At 50.9% G+C, this 18,326-nt stretch overlaps 1 protein-coding gene across 1 annotated transcript in view; it reads left to right on the top strand.

Moving 5' to 3' along the window:
- The window catches only part of FHAD1 (forkhead associated phosphopeptide binding domain 1), a 118,295-nt gene that overhangs the window by 61,798 nt on the left and 38,171 nt on the right, over positions 1-18,326 (top strand). Inside the window, 4 exon segments of the mRNA XM_047085238.1 lie at positions 8,661-8,731; positions 11,213-11,365; positions 14,197-14,304; positions 14,540-14,647. Of these exon segments, the coding sequence (XP_046941194.1) occupies positions 8,661-8,731; positions 11,213-11,365; positions 14,197-14,304; positions 14,540-14,647 (440 nt within the window).

The raw sequence follows: 18,326 nt of genomic DNA, 5'->3' as shown, positions 1-18,326 counted from the left end.
GTTGAATCTTATTGCGAGGGGACATCTGTTGAGGAAGGCTTCTTAGGGATGTGGCCAAGAACTCCCTTCTCCAGGCTGACTTGGAGAAGTGATTTTCCTGGGGTGGGAAAAAAAAAAAAAAAAACAAGTGAGACATGATTACTGAAGAAAAATGAGACGTGACAGAGGCAAAAGGAAAACTAAATCAAAATTCTGCTAAATCCTCCCTTTCAGAAGGAACTACCGTTTTATATATATATATTTTATAGAGCAGTTTTAGGTTCACAGCAGAAGTGAGAGGAAAGTACCGTACAGAGACTTCCGTGTGCCCCCTGCCCCCCGGCTTGCACAGTCCCCGCCTCCCGCTGTCAGGATCCCCCACCAGAGTGGTGCATTTGTCACAGCTGGGGAACCCACACTGACGCATCAGTGCTAAACCCAGCGTCCGTGCTTTGAGTTGGGGTTCGCTCTCGGTGTCGCACATTCTAGGGGTTTGAACAGGGGTATCATGTCGTGTATCCGCCATCGTCGGGTCACGCAGGATAGTTCCATTGCCTTCAAAATCCTCTGCTCTCCACCTGTCCGTCCCTCCCCCTGGCCCCAGCCTTCAGCTCCCTTTTACCACGGTTTTGCCTTTTCCGGAATGCCGTGCAGTTGGAATCCTACCACCTCTCAGATCGGCTTCTTTCTCTTTCTAATCTACGTTTAAGTTGCCTCCGTGTCTTCTCATGACTTGCTAGCTCACCTCTTCTTAGCACTGAACGATACTCCACCGTCTGCACGTACCACAATCTGTTTAGCCGTCCATTTACCCCTTTTGAGTAAACCCCGGAGGGTATGATTGCTGGAGCATGTGGTGAGAGGATGGTTGGTTTGGAGAGAAACCACCAAACTGTCTTCCAAAGGGCCTGCCCCATTTTGCATCCCCGCCAGCAGTGAGTGAGAGGGTTCCCGATGCTGCACATCCTTGCCAGCATTTGATGTTGTCATTGCCGTTCTGTTTCGGGCGTAACTTCCACGGCATCTTCCCGGGGAAACAGCTATGTGGTTCTAGGCGAGTAACTTACCTTCTCTCTGCTTCAGTTTGCTTGCCTATAAAATGAGGATAATAAGGAATAGCCACCGCAAGGCTGTTGTGAGGACTGAAAAATATTGGTATATGTAAAGTACTTAGAATAGTATCTGGCACAGAATAGGCACTACCTGTACATTTTTTTTTATCGTGGGCATTTAGGTTGTTTCCCGTTTTCCATACTCACAGATAGTGCTGACGTGAACACGACTGAACACATATCTCGTCGCCTTATCTTTATCGCCTTCTAGGGGGAAGGACATTGAACCGTTTTCACTCAACAAAGTTTCATTGCGTGCCTACGAGACACCAGCCCTGTGCAGGGCAGAGATGTAGTGGGGTCAGAAGCAGGTGGACTCCAGGTCGAGGGTGTATGGGTGTTCGCTGTAAAATTCCTCTAACTTTGTCTGAAATTTTTCGTAGTGAAGTATTGAGGGGGCATAGGCACCGTCCCTGCCCTCACAGACCTTGTGGTCTTGGGGAGGGGAGTTGGGCACTAACTGAAAACTCACAGGCACATAAAACTTGGATGGTGACAGGTGCTACAAAGGAGAAGCGCGGGACTCTGAGCCGGTCAGGGAGGGCAGGGTAGGAGGACGCGTAGGACGCGTAGGACGCGTAGGACGCGTAGGAGTTATTTGGCAAAAGGGGGAGGGGAGGGGAGGGGAGGGGAGAGAATTCTGGGCCAAGAGAGCTGTGTGGCGGCGGGGAGGGGAGCATAAAGAACAGAAGGGTCTGAAAGAAATGGGGGTGGGAGGTGGGACAGGGCTGGCAGGGGAAGTGGGCGGGGGCTGTGCCCCGCGGGCTGGCAGGGCCCCCGTAAGAAGCCCTGCTTTATCCTAAGAGCAGCAAGGAGCCAATGAAAGGCTTTAAGTAGGAAACGGACGGAACAGGTTTGCTTTTGGAGATAACGGTCTCAGCTGGGAGTGGAAAATGTGTGGGAAAATGGCCAACACGGAGCGCCAGGGAATCGTGGGGACGCCGTCCCAGGAGATGATGGTGGCTTTAGGGCAGGGGTGGGATAGGGAAAGAGAGAAGGTCCCCAGGCACATCAACAGCCTCTGCGGCGGAATTGGATATGGTTAGAAGAGAAGTGACAGAGAGAAGGGAGTCTATAGACCTCCAGGTTTCTGGCTTGTGTGAAAGGACAGACGCGCTTCCTTCGCTAAAATCCAGTCTAAGGAGCGTTGCACGAAGACCAGGTTTGAAGGAGAAGACGAGTGTGAGGTGCCTGTGAGACATTCCAGATGGGGTGCGAAGGATGCAGCTGTTACCCTGTATGTCTAATCTGGAAATAGATGTTAGTAGTGGTATATCTCCAGAACCCAGAAAGGCATATACCACATAGGGGGTGCCTACAAAAACCATCATTTCTATCCCAGTAACAGTGGGGCCAAGCCACGTGTGTACTGTCCCCTCCCCATGTTCAAGGCCATTTTAGTCATTGTAGCTTACGTCCAGAAATCTAGTCATACACATGCTACCATAAAGAGAAGTGAATTATAAAGTGAATTATAAAGTCTCAGGCCAGCGATTCGAGTTATTTCAGGCAGCATTTCTCAGACCTGCCCTCTCAGGTCTGCAGAGTTCCTCCTATAACTAAGAAGCACTATGGATCTAGAAAAACAAGGTAAAGAATGTAGTGTTCCCAAAATATATTTCTCCTTTTCTACTGTCCTTGCCCTCATCTAACATCTTTGGGAATAATGTCCTATGGAACACCCGTGGGGGAAACACAGACTGTATTCCATGATTGCAACTACAAGGTCCTAAGGAGTCAGACAGGAAGCATGGAGGGTAACAACAAAAAGGTCAATAAGTGGGGCCTGTCCTTCATTCCTTCAGCAGGAGAAGTTGATGGCAAGGGCATTTTCTCTTCCAGTACGAGCAGGATTATGGCAAGGTCCCAAAAGACTAAAATAAAGGGATGGACTAGAGAATTCCCTCTATCCTCTGTGTTAAGGATTTCCGTACCTCATTCCTAGCCCAGAACCATCTACCCAAGGATGGCGGTGGCCGTGGTGGTGAGGGTGGTGAAAATGGTGAGGATGATGAGGACAGTCGGGGTCTGAGTAAGTAAGGAGGGTGATGGTGGTATGATTATGATGGCGGTGGTGATGATGGTGGTGAGGAGGACAGTGGTAGTGCTGAGTACGACAATCGTGGCGGTGATCAGGTTGCGATGGTGGTGACGGTAGAGGTGATAATGGCAATGACTGCGATGATGGTGGTCACCATTCACTACTGAGCCCTTCTCTTCCAGAAGCTATTCTCAGCATTTCCATATATCATTTCAGTTCATCCTCACAGCAACTCGGCGAGGCAGGTACTATTATCCTCATTTTAGAAACGAAGAAACTGGCCCCAAAACTGCTTTTATGAGTATTCCAGCATGGTAGGGAGACTCAGGTACTTCACATCGCCGAGGCCAGCAGGGGGTCCCCGGTCATTCACCGCCATCCACAAACACTCCTAAAGGCCTTCTGTGTTCCCGGCTCCCGAGAAAAGGGTAGGAACCATGGTTTATTTAGCTGCTCCTGAGAACTTATCACCATGTTAGGTGTTTTATGTGTGTTGTGTTGTGTCCTTTTATCCTCCCATATCCTAGCGAGCGAGGTACTATTATTGTCTTTATTTTTCAGGTAAGGAAAGCAAGTCTCAGTGATGTTAAGAAACTTGTTCAAGGTCACACAACTGCCACATGGGAGGGTCAGGGTTCAAACAGGTCGTTGTGATCCTAACGCGTGTGTGTTTGTCTGTGACCCCACGCTCTCTCTGAAGATCCAGAGAGGTACCAGGTACACACCCAGTTCCTAGAGGACAGATTCTGTCACCAGCTTGGGCAGAGACGGAGCTAAGAGTTCTCGCTCCCCAAGGCGAGCTGCCCTCTCTGATGTGCACCACGAGCCAGGCCCAAGGAAGACTCCACTTGCACGACACAGCAGAACGTTTCTGAGCCCGGGCTTCGGAGACCAGCTGCCAAGTCTGAATCTCAGCTGTGCGCTTACTAGTTGCGTGAGAAGGTTGCTCGACTTCCGTGTGCCCCTGTTTACCTGTTCGTAAAATGGGAATAAAGTCCCATAGAGATGTCGTGAGGATTAAAATGCTGAGATGCATGTGCCGATCACGGAGCCTGGGCCACGCGGTAAGACTTAATAAACGAGAGCTGCCATTGTCACCAGCCTGAAATACCTGTGGACCTAATTTGACCTAAATGTGGGTCAGATAGGTATACGCACGGGCTCTCCAGCTTGATTTATTCGCACCAAGGTAACCTGACCCGCAGCCTCTCGCCCATCTCCATTTGGCAGCAAATGGGATTTTCCGAGCCATGAGCACTCGGTTGGGTTGAACCCACGAGAGCCCTTCCCAGGCCTCCTTCCCAGAGTCATGACCATGGGCTCAGTGTCTCAACAGCCAGCTGGTAAAGGTGGGATTCGGTTCAGATTCCTCTGACCTCCCAGCCCCTACTCTTAACCACCACGCTACCTGCCTTTTCCAATACTGTCCTAAAAGATAGAGTTCACCTAACAGACTGGGTCTATAAACCCTGAAATGAATCCCCCGGGAGAAGGCAGGTCGACTAATGTTAAGGGAGACTCGACTTGGAGTATTGTTGGCCACTGTCCTCGGTGGCTCAGAAGGTCGGTGTTGCCACTAAAGATGTGACTGGTCAAGGATTTGCTGTGTGGTCCATCTGGGAAGATGCAAAACGTCTCAAGAGGGACCTTGAAAGTTAGCCCCCACTCGTCCTGCCTGGTTTCTCGGCTTCTTTTGATAAAGGAAAAGAAAGAACTCTACATTTTTCTCGCAAGGTCAGTTGTTTGTGTCTATTTCTGCAAGACTTTGTTACAGATAAAAGGCTTCCCTGCATCCATAAAAAATCACTCTTTCTCAGATATCCAAAATATGCAGCATTTTTACATGAAAATAGCCAAGTTGTAATACAATACGCACAGTGCTCCCGTTTTTAAGTATCGGTACGGAATCAAAAGAAAAGTCCGAAGAAAAAGACACACAGGTGTTGGGAGTATTTTCCCAGCGTGGTGGGACTGTGTAGGACCTTCACCTTCACTTGGTCATTCATCAACTGTTGATTGCAGGCCTACTGTGTGCCAGCCAGGGAGGCTAGAGCAGGGAACAGTCTCCACGTTATGGATGTCTGTAATGTTTGGGTTTGTGTAATAGACACATAATAACTTTTGTAGCCAGAAATATGATGAAGAATTGCCTCTTCTCGAAACGAGAGAAACCCCATAATGACTACGGCTCATCATGGAACCCAGACGCACGATCACACACTCCCTCTTCTCCTTCGACATCCTTGAGTCCTTCCTCTCCCTAATCCTCTCTGGATCCCCACTCCTGCTTTGATCCCTCCCCTTGGGTTCTTGAGTCACGGGTTGTACCCCAATTGAGCCACCCCAAATCCATTTGCTCCTATAGCCGTCGCCAACATTACCCAGGCCATCTTGCCTTCCCTGCCATCTTGATGTCCTCACAGAGCACTTCTCCCGTCACTTAAAAGAGAATGACAGACCCGGGGCTAGATTCTGCGCCTACCACTTCCCAGCTCTGTAGCTCAACCTTGCTGAATTTCTGCTGCTTCACGTACAAGGGCAAACACATTTCCTTGCTGGGCTGTTTATCATGGCTAGAAAATATCACGTGTAAAACTCCTGGCGTGGTGCCTGGCACACAGCAGGTACTTAATACTTGATAGCTATTATTATAATATTACTCTTCTACTCTTGCAGGCTGGAAATTCTCAGAAAGTTGCACTGCCAGGGATCAAGGCCCCAGGCATGAACATATTCAACTCCCTTCCTTTGTCTCTCTCTCTCTCTCTCCCCCCACCTTTTCTCCCTTCCCCCTCCAAATTCCCGCTATAGTCTCTCTGCTTTCGCCAGATGCAGCTCTTCCCTCCCTGTGTCTCCCATTCTCAGTCCCTCCCAGGGGAACCCGTGCACAAGGTCTGGAATTACAACTTCCTTCTCTGGCGTCAACCGCTTTTCTCTTCCTCTTAATCCTTCTCTTGCCATCAAACATGCGTTTCAAGATGGCAGTCGTTCCCTGGAACCCGCTGCCTCTTTAGCTCTTTTTCTGTTCCTGGCACTCCCATCCCACCTTGGATCTTGCAGAAGTGTGTTACGCCCTGTGTCTTCATTGCAAATTTCCTACTCTGGCTCTGCCTGCCTGCTTTACCCCTGCGTGTAACTGACATGGAGCCCCGCCTGGACTGGCAGACCCGCCATCTTTCCCCAGCCTGCATTCTGTCCGGCTCCCCCAACGCTCTCGGATCTCTTCCAGGAAACACGCTCAGCCCTTGGCTCCCCCAGGCCTGGTGCACCCTGCCTGTCTCTTGACCTTCTTCATTTGTTTTCACCAGCCCCTTTCCCCTATTCCTGTCCCTACCTGAGTGTTTCCTCCAGTGGAGTCCTTGGCCCTCCCCTCTCTCATTTCCTTTCTTATGAAGACAGTCTCCATCCAGGCACTTCCACAACCACTCCCGTGGCGGCGATGGCCACGTGCACATCCCCACATGCCGTGCCACCAAGAATGGAAGTACAGGTTGGGCACCACATAAGGCAGCAGGTGGGACCCCTGGCAGGGGCCGTGTCCACCAGGAGGAAGGGTGGTCTCTCCTGATCCCATGAAGACCTTGGGTGGACTAGGCCGGGGTGGTCCTGCTTTCGTCCAACCACCTCTCCTTAGAGTCCTTCTGGTACCTCAAATTCAACACGTCTGACACCGAGCTTGTAGCTCCTGCCTCCTCACCAGCCCTTACACCACCCTCACCTGTCTTCTCTGTCTGACAATGGAGCCACCATTCTACCCCTAAGAGGAGATTTTTCTCTCTCTCTCTTTTGCTTATCCCCATTTCTCCCTTCTCCCACCCTAGTTTAGAACATCGGCCCTAAAGACCTGGACGTCCGTGGGCTCCCAGCCTCTAACTCTCAGGAAGGGATTCAGCCACCAGGAGACATCCGGCAACGTCCGGAGACAATTCGGTTGTCACGCCCAAGACGGGGGGTGGCGCTCCTGGCGTCCTGCAGTGCCCAGAACAGCCCCCACAGCAGAGAATTTGTCTAGCCCAGCCTATCCACGGTGCTGCCATCAGGGAACCTGCTAGTTCCTCCGCCTCTAATTCGCCTCAGCTATTTTTCTGAAAAGACAAAAGGAGCAAAACAAGAAAACACTCCTCGTCAAGGCAGTTAGTTCACCTGCTCCATCGGCAACTGAAGCAGCAGTGACACGGATGCTAGGGTCCCACCGAGTCGAGCCCAAGGCCCGGCTCAGCTGTTTGCCAGCCTCGCGGCACTTGGCAGCCGCACGTCTCGGAGCCCGGCTGCCTCCCCTGTCACATGGGGTGACGATCCGGTGACACAGTGCGGTGATGCACTGATCGCTTGGCAGAGGGCCGGGCACACGGGACCTACTCTGTACACGTCAGTGACGTTTGGAGCCAGTTCACACATTGTGGCTACTGTTCCGGACCGGCCACCACTCGACCCCAGCCTTCCCCCCAGCTCCACCTTCTGCTTCCCTGCTGGCGGTGTCCGAGCAGCCCAGTTAAGCTCAGCGCCCTCGAGGGCTGTGCACTCCCTTCCCCGACCCCCCACCTGCCTTCACCCCCACATTAGTTTCCTATGGCTGCTGTAACAAATACCACCAGCGCAGCACCTCAACACAGCACACGTGTGTTCTCGCGCAGCCTGAAGCCTAAAGCCTGAAATCGGCTTCCCTGGGCTCGAGTCAGGGTGTCAGAGGGACCGGGTCCTTCCGAAGGCTCTAGGAAAGGACCCATTTCTTTGCCTTTCCTCCATCTTCAGAGCCAGCAGTGAAGCATCTTCCGGTCTCTGCTCCTGTCCCATCGCCCGTCCTCTGTCTGGTCTTCCCGTGTGATTATATTGGGTCCACCCAGTAGTCCAGGATAATCCACCCCCCCCCCATCTCAAGATCCTTAACTTGATGACATCTGCCGAGTTCCTCATGCCCCGTGAGGAAGCATTCACAGGCTCCCAGAGATCGGGACCCGGTTACCTTTGAGGGCCGTCAGCACGTAGCCTGCCATTTCCACATCGTCCATTTAGAAATGCCCTCCCCGCCAACTCTGAATGCTGCCTACCCAGCAGTGCCCACACCCGGTGGCTCCTTGGCCCGGTAGCCTCCTGTGATCACTCTGGGTGAATGATCTCCCCTCCTCTGAGGCTCTCACACTCCCCCGCTCTGTCAGTAGTCACTTAGGTGCCAGCTGGAGCCGCGGCATGTTTCCTATCAGGCAGTCAGACCCCGTCTCTCAGACTGAACCTTGACGAATGGCTTCGTAGCATCCCCCACACTCGGCTCGGGGCTTTGCACCCAGTGGACACAGTCAGTAGGTGCTCTGCGGATGGGTTTTACTTTCCACCTTCAACAAGAAACTCGATTTGAGCCCAGCCAAGACTGGCCAACCATTTTTAAACCACACATCGGACGGAGACTCCGGTCTTCCTGGTGGGAGGACAGCGTTGCCCTCATCCACCTGTGCGCAAGCTCTGTTACTACGTTATTCGGAAAGCAAAGGAGGCGAAATGAATTAATACTTCTCTTTGCTTCTTTTTTCAAGGATTGTCTCTGTATCTGGAATATCTTCTGATACATTACAAGAAAATTACAAACCAAAGCCAGGAACTTCAGGTAATAGTTTAACTTTGAAAGTTCATTTCAGCTCCTCCTTGGCATCTATATAGCACTGTGCACTGTTTTTTCTCTGTTAACCAGTCAGTCCACCTTCCCCAAGAGGTGACATGGTATCTCCGTTAGACACAAAAAGATTCAGACAGGGTGGCTAAGATCTCCCAGGAGGGCAAGGGCAAGGACAGGATGCTTGTTTCCTTCTGTCAGAATTATCAGAAAGATTTAAATGCCGTCACATCTTGGGGCACCCGGGTGGCTCAGTTGGTTAAGCATCCAAGTCTTTTTTTTTTTTTTTTTAATTTTTTTAACGTTCATTTCTTATTGAGAGACAGACACAGGGCGTGAGCAGGGGAGGGGTAGACAGAGGGGGAAACACAGAATCTGAAGTAGGCCCCAGGCTCCGAGCCGTCAGCACAGAGCCCGACGCGGGGCTCGATCTCACAGACTGCGAGATCGTGACCTGAGCCGAAGTCGGTCGCCCAACCTACTGAGCCACCCAGGCGCCCCAAGCATCCAACTCTTGATTGCAGCTCAGGTCACGATCTCACGGTTGGTGGGATGGAACCTGCTTGGGATTCGTTCACTCATTCTCTCTCTCTCTCTTTTTCGAAATTAATTAAAAATTTTCTTTAAATTAAGAGATAAATACCACCACATGTTGAAAATTGTGCTTATTGAATGCAGTGGAACAACACGACTAGCAACAGTACAGGGAGACGAATTAGCAACAGTTGCGTAATGTGAACATTTGAGAGGCAGTTGATGGTTAGGGATCGGACCACTCTCGTAGCTACTGACATACAATGCTGTGTAATGAACACCCGCAAAACTTCAGTGGCATTCCACAATTACTGTTCGTGGCTCACGTGTCTAGGGTCAGCCGCTAGGTGGGTGCACCAATCTTGGACGGGCTTGCCCAAGTATCTGGGTGTTGGCTGGCCCTTGAGGCTGGCCTCAGCTGGAACACCTCTACTCTCTCCTCCATCTGTCTGTCATCCTCCATCAGGCTAGCCTGGGAACGTTCCCATGGCGATGCAGAAGTACAAGGGAAAGCAGCCCGATCGTAGAATGCTTTTGAGTTCTCTGCCGGGATACGTCTGCTAACATCCCGTTGGCCAAAGCAGGTCACATGGCTGAATTCAGTGTCAGGGCAGGATATGGGTGGGCACTGCAAGGCACATGGCCAGAGGGGCGCCTGGCTGGCTCCGTCGGGTAAGCATCTGACTTCGGGTCAGGTCACAATTTCATGATTCGTGAGTTCGAGCCCCCATCGGGCTCTGGGCAGACAGCTCAGAGCCTGAAGCCTGCTTCAGATTCTGTCTCGCTCTCTCTCTGCCCTCCCCCACTTGCCCTTTGTCTGTCTGTCTCTCTCTCTCAAACATAAATATTTAAAAAATAAATTAAAAAAGGTACATAGCCAAAGACATATGGATAGAGGGAAGGGAAGGTATTGCAACCATGGCAATCAACCCCACAGACCATGTAGTCCAGGGGTCAACAAACTTTATCTAAAGCAAAGGGCCAGGTGGTAAATAGTTTAGGCCATAAAGTCTCTGTCACACCTACTTAACTCTGCTGCTGTAAAGGCAGCCATAGACAGACAGTATATAAATGAATGAGCACGATGGGCATGGCTCTGTTCCCATAAAACTTTATTTATAAACATTGGGAGGGGACCAGATTTGGCCTGTAGATAGTACTTTGTTGGTCCACGATCTAGTCCATTCTCCTTATTTTACAGGTCTGGACATGAAGCCTCAGAGGCTAGGTGACTATTTCAATGTCATACAGCTAGCTGATGGAAGAATCAAGACAAAACTTCAGGCCTTCTGACCCTAACTAACTGCTTTTTCTCTTCCACTCAGCTAATAATAACTAATAATTCTAGCTGCCATTTACTAAGCACCTACTATGTGCTAAGCACTGTGTTAAAAGCTTTCCATCACAATCTCCCTTAATCTTTCATTTTTAATTGTTTAGATGTTTACTTATTTTTGAGAGAGAGAGACAGAGACAGTAAGAGAGAGAGGGAGACACAGAATCGGAAGCAGGCTCCAGGCTCTGAGCTGTCAGCACAGAGCCCGACGCGGGGCTCGAACTCACAAACTGTGAGATCATGACCTGAGCCAAAGTCGGACACTTAACTGACTGAGCCACCCAGGCACCCCACGATCTCACTTAATCTTTAAGAGGTAGATATTATTACTAACCTCATCTTCTAAATGGAGAAGCACCTAGAAAGAACCAGAGCTGAGATTCTATCCACATCCAGAGTCTGAGTTCTTAACCACTGAACTCAACTGCCTCACTACTGGCGACTAGGCTAAGCATTAAGAAAGTTTTGTGTAAACCTTTGTCCTGCCCCCAGAGGTAAAGAACTTATACAAAGAAAACAAGTTGAAATGACTCCTCTAATTAGTCTTGTCTCCCTCCCCCCTCCCCGCCCCCCATCAGCTTCAGTTTCCTTTCCTCTCGTTTCAGATCAAGATCCACAGCTCTCAGGAAGCTCAGCAGTCTTTCATGCAAGAGAAGCTGCAGGAGCATCTGGCAGAGAAGGAGAAGCTGAATGAGGATAGGCTCCAGCAAGAGGAGAAGCTGAGAGACAGAATCAAGCAGCTGTTGGAAGAGAAGGAGGTAAGGCGGTCCCTGTCGTTGTCTCTACTCCTGGAAAGTGACGGAGTGGCCTTTCCCGAGGGCGTGTTCTTAGAGGGCGAAATCTCAACAACTCCTTGTTCAGTGCTATGGAACTAAATTAATTAAATGAGTGAGTAACGTTGGAGGAATTGACATGAAGCTTGAGTTCTAAAACTCACAGCGAAATTGGCTTGAAACATCGAGGTTACTGAAATTCCTGGAAACGGTAGCTTATTTGCTTAGATATCGCAGTTGATTTAACAAGTTCAGGTCACTGTTACAGGTCCTGGTTTGCAAGTGACGGACCGCTTCTAAGGGCGTGCGGGACCGACTTCATATTATTTCCGTCTTCCGCTCTCATGTACATATCATAGGAAACAAATGGACAAAATGGCTACTTACTTTTCTAAAACCCAAGCCAGCTAGGAGATACTTTACAGCAGCACCTCTCAAACTTAAAGGTGCCCACGAAGCACCTGGGGAGGCTTTAAAACGCAGATTCTGACTCGGCAGGTCTGGGGCAGAAACTGGCATTCTGCACTTCTAACAAGCTCCCAGCTGGTGCTGAGAGCACAGGTCTTTAGACTACCTTTTCAGCAGCAAAGTCTTAGAGGAAGGTTTTCCCAGAGTTGCCCGATAAGAACCAACTGGACACGTGTTAAAAATACAGATTCTCGGGCCCCAGCCCAGACCCACTAAATCAGAATCTCTGGAGAAGTCCAGGAAACTGCATTTAATGAGTCGATTCTCATCTTTGGCCTATATTCAGCCCTTTTTGATGTTCAGGGACGGCCATGAATTTACTTCACTGCCATCATCCTAGATCAGTGGCTCTTGACTTTGGCTGTGCTTTTGTCAGTTAGATTAAAGAGTGCTAGCGCTTTGCACCTCTCCCCCACCCCCATCCCCAGGCTCTGATCTAATTGAGGCGAGGGTGTGGCTCATGCACTCGGATTTCAAAGTGCTCCTGGGTGGTTCCAGAATGCAGCCACGGGTGATAACCACTACAGGCTGCCCCTGCCTGCTCCCACCCACCTCGAGACAGCCGCCCCAGATCTGCTGGACCCCAGCTCTTCCCCCCGAGGCAGATTGCACCTGCCAGTTCTGACTTCCGGCTCGGACCATCCCTCTCTGTCACACGTCAGCTCTGCAGACCTCTCTGCCTCGTTAAGCCTCTGATTCATGCCCGGTTATTTCAAGAAATCTCTCTCCTCCTTCTACCTCTTTTTTTGTTTGCCCCTTTCTCTGCCTTTCTGCCTTTTATGAAAAAAAAAAAAAAAAAGGACTAGAAAGACTAAAAAGGGAAGAACCATCTGACCAAAATTGTACGTAAGGCAGTATTAATAGCCTTAAATCCAGATGAGTCCATTTCGAAGGTCAATTAGACGTAGAAAAAGCCAGTGTGTCATTCGAGAGAGAGGAAAATAAAACCAGAAAGAGCTGGAACTCTGCAAAAGCCTCACAGAGCTCTCCCCCTGCTTCCTCGCTCCTCCCTGATTACCCTCTCCCTTTCCAAATGTCTTATTTCACTTTTAATTTGGGGTTGACTTTTTCCACTGTGGGTATACGGTATTTCCGCCCTACCATGTTCAACACCAACTTGGGTACCAGCCTCCCCGACGCGCATTTATAACCTCAGTCCTGATGCAGACAGGGTTTCGAGGGCTGGCTTCAAACCCCCTTTAAACAGAACAAACCTCGGCACACACCAGCCCACGAGGAGCAGAGAGCACGGTCAGGTGCCTGCCCAGACAGCACCCTTGCTCATGGTCATTACTATCCTGCTGAGGGTCATCATTCCCCAGACACTTAGTCGATCTCCTTGACCCAAGGGACTCATCTGAAAGTCCTGTTGCAGACTTAACTCTAGGGGTCCCAATTTTAAATGAACCTTCCCCACACCATACGACCCCATCACCCCCACCCTTTCTCGAAATACGTGTGTCAGAATTCATTAGTTGAACTCCTTCTCACACATCCTGACTTGTTGAGGACACTCTTTCACTAGTAAGAAATTCTAGGTTCTTTCATCGAGCTAATACTTTTTTGTCACGAACGGTTAACAACACGTAGGTAACAACATGTAACAACATACAACCGTTTGCTCACACAAATGGTTTAGATTGGGGTCAGCGAACTTTTTGCAGGAAGAGCCAGATAGTATATATTTTCAGTTTTGCAGGTCACACTGTTCTATCGCGACTGCTTAGGTCTGCCGTCATAGTGCGGGAGAAGTCCTAGGCAATCTACAAACAGTGAGCAAGGAGGTATGCCAATAAAACTTTATTCACAAAGCACCGACAGCAGGCCAGATTTGGCTAGTGGGCCCTAGTTTGCCAACCCCAGGTTTGAAACACAGGCTCTCGAGTCAAATGGATCCGGGTTCGAATCCCTGTTCCTGTGATTTACTAGTAAATTTGGCAGATTCCTCAATCTCCCTGTTTCCCCTTCTGCAAAGTGAAGATCACGGAAGAACTAACCGACCGACCCTTATTAATGAATGGTGACCACATGCCAAGCAGTTCACGTTCAGCCTCTTGTCTGCCCCTCACGCTCACCCAACGCAGGAAGCACCGTTTCTGTCCCCGTTGTACAGATAGCGAGACGGGGGCTTCTCTTGCTTCTTACCTGCCCAAGGTCACGCACCCAGGAAGGACTGACCTGGGACTCTGATCTCGGCCTGCTCTAGATCCCCTGCTCCTAGCTGCCCACCGTCTCCCCCCGTGGGGTCATTGTAGCAGTAAAGAGCGAACCCGGGCAGTGGCTGGCACAGAGTCCAGATTCCTGCCATGGTAACTGTGTCTGTTAAAACAACAGTCATTGACTTTCAGGATTTGGAGGAAAGCATCGCTCAAGAGAAAAACAGAGCAAAAGAAGCATTAGAAGAAGAACAGAAGAGAGTCCAAGAGCTGGAGAATCGCCTAACCCGCCAGAAGAAGGTAAGCAGCTGAGGGGGACAGTCCGCCTGAGCCCCGTCAAGATCCTGCCCCCAGGAAGGACCGACCTCGGGCTCCGATCTGAGCCTGCCTGCTCTGGGTCCCTTGCTCCTAGCTGCCCCGTCTGCCCCGTGGGATTGTGGTGAGCAGCAAAAAGCTACCCTTGCAGTTCCTGGCACAGAGGCCAGATTCCTGCCATGGTAACTGTGTCTGTCAAACAATGGCCATTGGATTTCAGGTTTGGGAGGAAAGCATCGCTCAAGAGAAAAACAGAGGGAAGGAAGCATTAGAAGATGAACAGAAAAGAGTCCAAGAGCTGGAGAGTCGCTTAACCTGCCAGAAGGAGGTATGCAGTGGGCGGGGGGGGGGTGGGGGGGGTGGGGAAGCGAGCTCAAGCCCAAACCTGGCTTGAGGGCCACGTGGCAGTGAGTTCCGAGCCACAGGTGACGGGGGTAGAGCGTGACAGAGCTTTCCTACAGCAATCAGTCCTTGGGAGGGCTCTGCTACCCCGGGACGCTTGGGAGCTCAGGGAGAGAGCTCTGGAGTTGTAGCCTGGACAGCCAGTCAGAAAAATTGTAAACAGCACAAAATACAGTCACAGAGAGGACTTGGGAGACAAGTTGGGGCTGGTGACCTGAACATCTTCGGCCTAGAGATGATGTCCCAAAGCACAGCTGTGGAGAAGGTACAGAGTCCCGGGACTTCAGGGCTGTGTCAGTCCTCCAACGACATCCTAAAATCATCCAGCCTTCAGCTCCACCATTAAGGAATTTTCGACAGGCCAGGCAGTCCGTCCCAGTGGTGATGCCTTCGGCTGGCAGAAAATTCTTCCTTTTGGTTAAGTGCCTCAAACTCATTCTCCCAGAAGAGCATCGCTGGCTCCTGGAAGACCTGTCCCCCTCCTCGTCCACATAATAACCTTTCAGCTGCTTGGAAATAGAGGCACCTGCTCTCTCCAGACCCAAATGCCCTTGTGTCTCCTTGTGTGCATCCCAGGGTTGGAGCCTGGCCTTGGTCCCCTCCCCTGACCTGTCCTGTTGTCCAGAAGTCACAGATTGGCTGCTCACTGGCTGGAAAGGGTGTGTGGACATGTTAACGTTTGGCCCCAGAGTGTTTTATTTTGAATTCATAAAATATACTTAAAAATCCAGATTTCCAGGCACCCGGGTGGCTCAGTGGGTTACGCGTCGAACTCTCGATCTCAGCTCAGGGCATGATCTCGTGGTTCGTGAGATCGAGCCCCGCATCAGGCTCTGCGCTGACAGTGCGGAGCCTGCTTGGGATTCTCTCTCTCCCTCCCTCTGCGCCCCACTCCCACTCGTGTGCATGCCCTTTCTCTCCCTCAAAAATAAACAAACAGTTTTAAAAATCCAGATTTCCTTCCTCTCCTGAAAAGTCAGCCGACCTGGCCCCATTTCCACTTGGTGGAACTGGACGGGAGCTCAGCCAAGTAGCAGTGATTTCCCACAGCCCTCACCACACCCTGTTGCGGTAAACGCAGCCCACTTTAGTGCCGGTACCTGTCTGGCCTCGGTAGATGTCTGAGTTTGCAACCCGTGGGCTGTTTTCTTCCCAAACCGGACCCAGTTCTCTGGCCGTGGTGGCCCAGGCCAGGACTCTGCTCCCTCCTCGAAGACGTCATACCTGTACTGACGTTCCCACGCCAGCTTTGGGGCAAGCGCCGTTACATTGTCGACACGGGTTTATCTTGGGGTCGCCCTTGGACCTCGAGGTCTCTTTCACGCACTGCTCTCGTCAACTCTTCAGTCGTGAAGCAGCACAGAGGCCTTGCAGCCAGACGAGACACAGGTTCGGATCCCGGCTGGACCACTTACTGGCCACAGAGGTCTCAGTACCTCCCTTCTTTTAAACGGTGGCCGTGAGGCGTTGGCGGTCACGTGCAGTGAAGTGTTGGACCCAGAATTGCTGCTCAGTAAATGTCGCCGTGATCACCACTTGTGTCTCTTGTCCAGGCACTTCTTCCCCATCAAGCCCCTCCCTACCCTCACTCCTCAGAGCAAAGTCCTCGCCCACCCACCACGGGAGGCATAAGGTCAATCTGATCTGATCCAAGGAGGGAAGATGTTTATGTCCCAGGTCTCCTGCACAGCCGTGCTCTGCTGCCCCAGGTAAACAGTGTCACTGAGGCCTGGCCCTGGGTTATCTCTCCGGGGACGGTGACAAGGAGCAGAAACTCCTGAGGGTTCACTGGGGCCAAATGCTACCAAGAGGTCAACGGCTCAGCTCAAGAGCCTGGAGAAGGCCCTTGAATTTAGAGATTTTGAGGTCATAGGGGACTTCAGGAGAGATATTTAAGGAAGCGCGATGAGGTCAGCCTCACAGCGGGGAGGAGCCTCACCCCAGGCCCAGGCAAACGTCGGCCCGCCTCTCCTGACAGAACCTCTCGGCAGTTTCTCTCTTTCTTTTCTTTTTTTTTCTCTGGGGTTTCTTGACGCAGATTCTGAGATAAAAGTCCCAGACACAGACTCCAACCAGCCTCAAACTGGTATTTGATTTTTCTTTTTATTAGACCTGCTGCCACATTTCCAGATGAATCTTTAAGGACAGCAGAATGCTAGTTCATGATGGGGGTTTTGAGGTTACCGCTAGAGGTTAACTCCCATTACCTGCCCAGGAACTTGGGAGCAAAGCGGCTGAGGGGGACAGAGCCCGTGTGTGTGAGTCACGCAAGGGACAATCTTCTTCTCCTTCAAAGGAGCCGCCGAGAGGAAGGTCCTGAGTGTAGTTGTGAGATCAGAGGCCGTGGAACGAGTCGAAGTCCCTGGGAAGTGGCCTCGAGTCTCTTTCACAAATTACAGGAAGATGTCTTACCGGAATCCCACCTCACATGTTCAAAATCCACGATGTTACTGCTTTTCTGTTTCATTTGGGTGCTATGGGAACAGCTGAGCGTTGGGATTTCTTAAACGGCTTTTCACTGCAAAATATATAGTATTTCAGCCATGTTACGGCTTAAAAACGCCACGCAGGCTGACCTGGGACCCTGACCACTGGTTATATAACGGAAACCAGGTTCCGAGTTCCAGACGTCTTGCAGCCAAGCTGATGCTTATGACTCAACCCCGTTGAAAGTTGAGGTGCCATTTCTGGCAGTGACTGGAAACAGGGGCCTCGCCACTAATCCGTATCTTTGTGATTTGCATGAGGCCATTTAACTGAATAGCGTATCAGCAAATAACTTCCTAAATAAAATTCCGCGAGCACGAGCGCCTAACCACACTCTCTTCCCTCCGTCCTCTTAGAGCGTCACTTGTGAGGTTCACCCCAGCCCGCCCCTTCCAGAAATTGGTCTGTTGTGGCTCATGAATGTGGGACACTGCCCTCATCCTGAGGCCTGATTCTCTTTAAGAGATTTATTTCAGTGATAGGAAATCCACTATTAATGAGCTTCTCCTTCTTATCAGAGAGACTGCCTGGCACAGGGACGAGAGCTCAGACTCCAAAATAAGACGGGGGCGCCTGGGTGGCTCCGTTAGTTACGTGTCTGACCTCTTGGTTTCGGCTCAGGTCATGATCTCCTGGTTTCGTGGGTTCAAGCCCCACGTCAGGCTCTGCCTGGAGCCTGCTTGGGATTCTCCGTCTCTTCTCTCTCTGCCCCTCCCCACTTGCGCTCTCTCTGTCTCCCTCAAAATAAAGAAACTTAAAAAAAAATTTTTTTTTTTTTAATTAAAAAAAACCTGTTCACTTGCCCCTCACCAAGGGCCTCTGTGCACGCGCAGGGCACTTTTCCTCTGCACAGGGCTCAACCCCTGACCTCACCACCAACAGACTGCATGACCCCGGGCCTTCCCCGTCTGTTCCTCGGTTTCTTCATCTATAAAATGGGACCACCGACTCCTCCACCCGGGAGAGGGTTCGCTGGATGTGAAGTGCCAGCCACGGGCCCTGGCACGTGATGCCAACCCAGAGTTTTAGCTACTATCACCATTAGCATAATGAGCAGCTCCCCCCCCCCCCCCGCCCCGACCCCAAACGTGCAGGCGACCAAAAAGGCTGGTCATTGA

The sequence above is a fragment of the Lynx rufus genome, unplaced genomic scaffold (assembly GCF_022079265.1).
Source record: "Lynx rufus isolate CCGP_SWC_20201006 ecotype Redwood Valley unplaced genomic scaffold, mLynRuf1.p SCAF_2, whole genome shotgun sequence".
Lineage (NCBI taxonomy): Eukaryota > Metazoa > Chordata > Mammalia > Carnivora > Felidae > Lynx > Lynx rufus.
The sequence above is the reverse complement of the archived record's forward strand: the minus strand, read 5'-3'. Positions and strand labels throughout refer to the sequence as shown.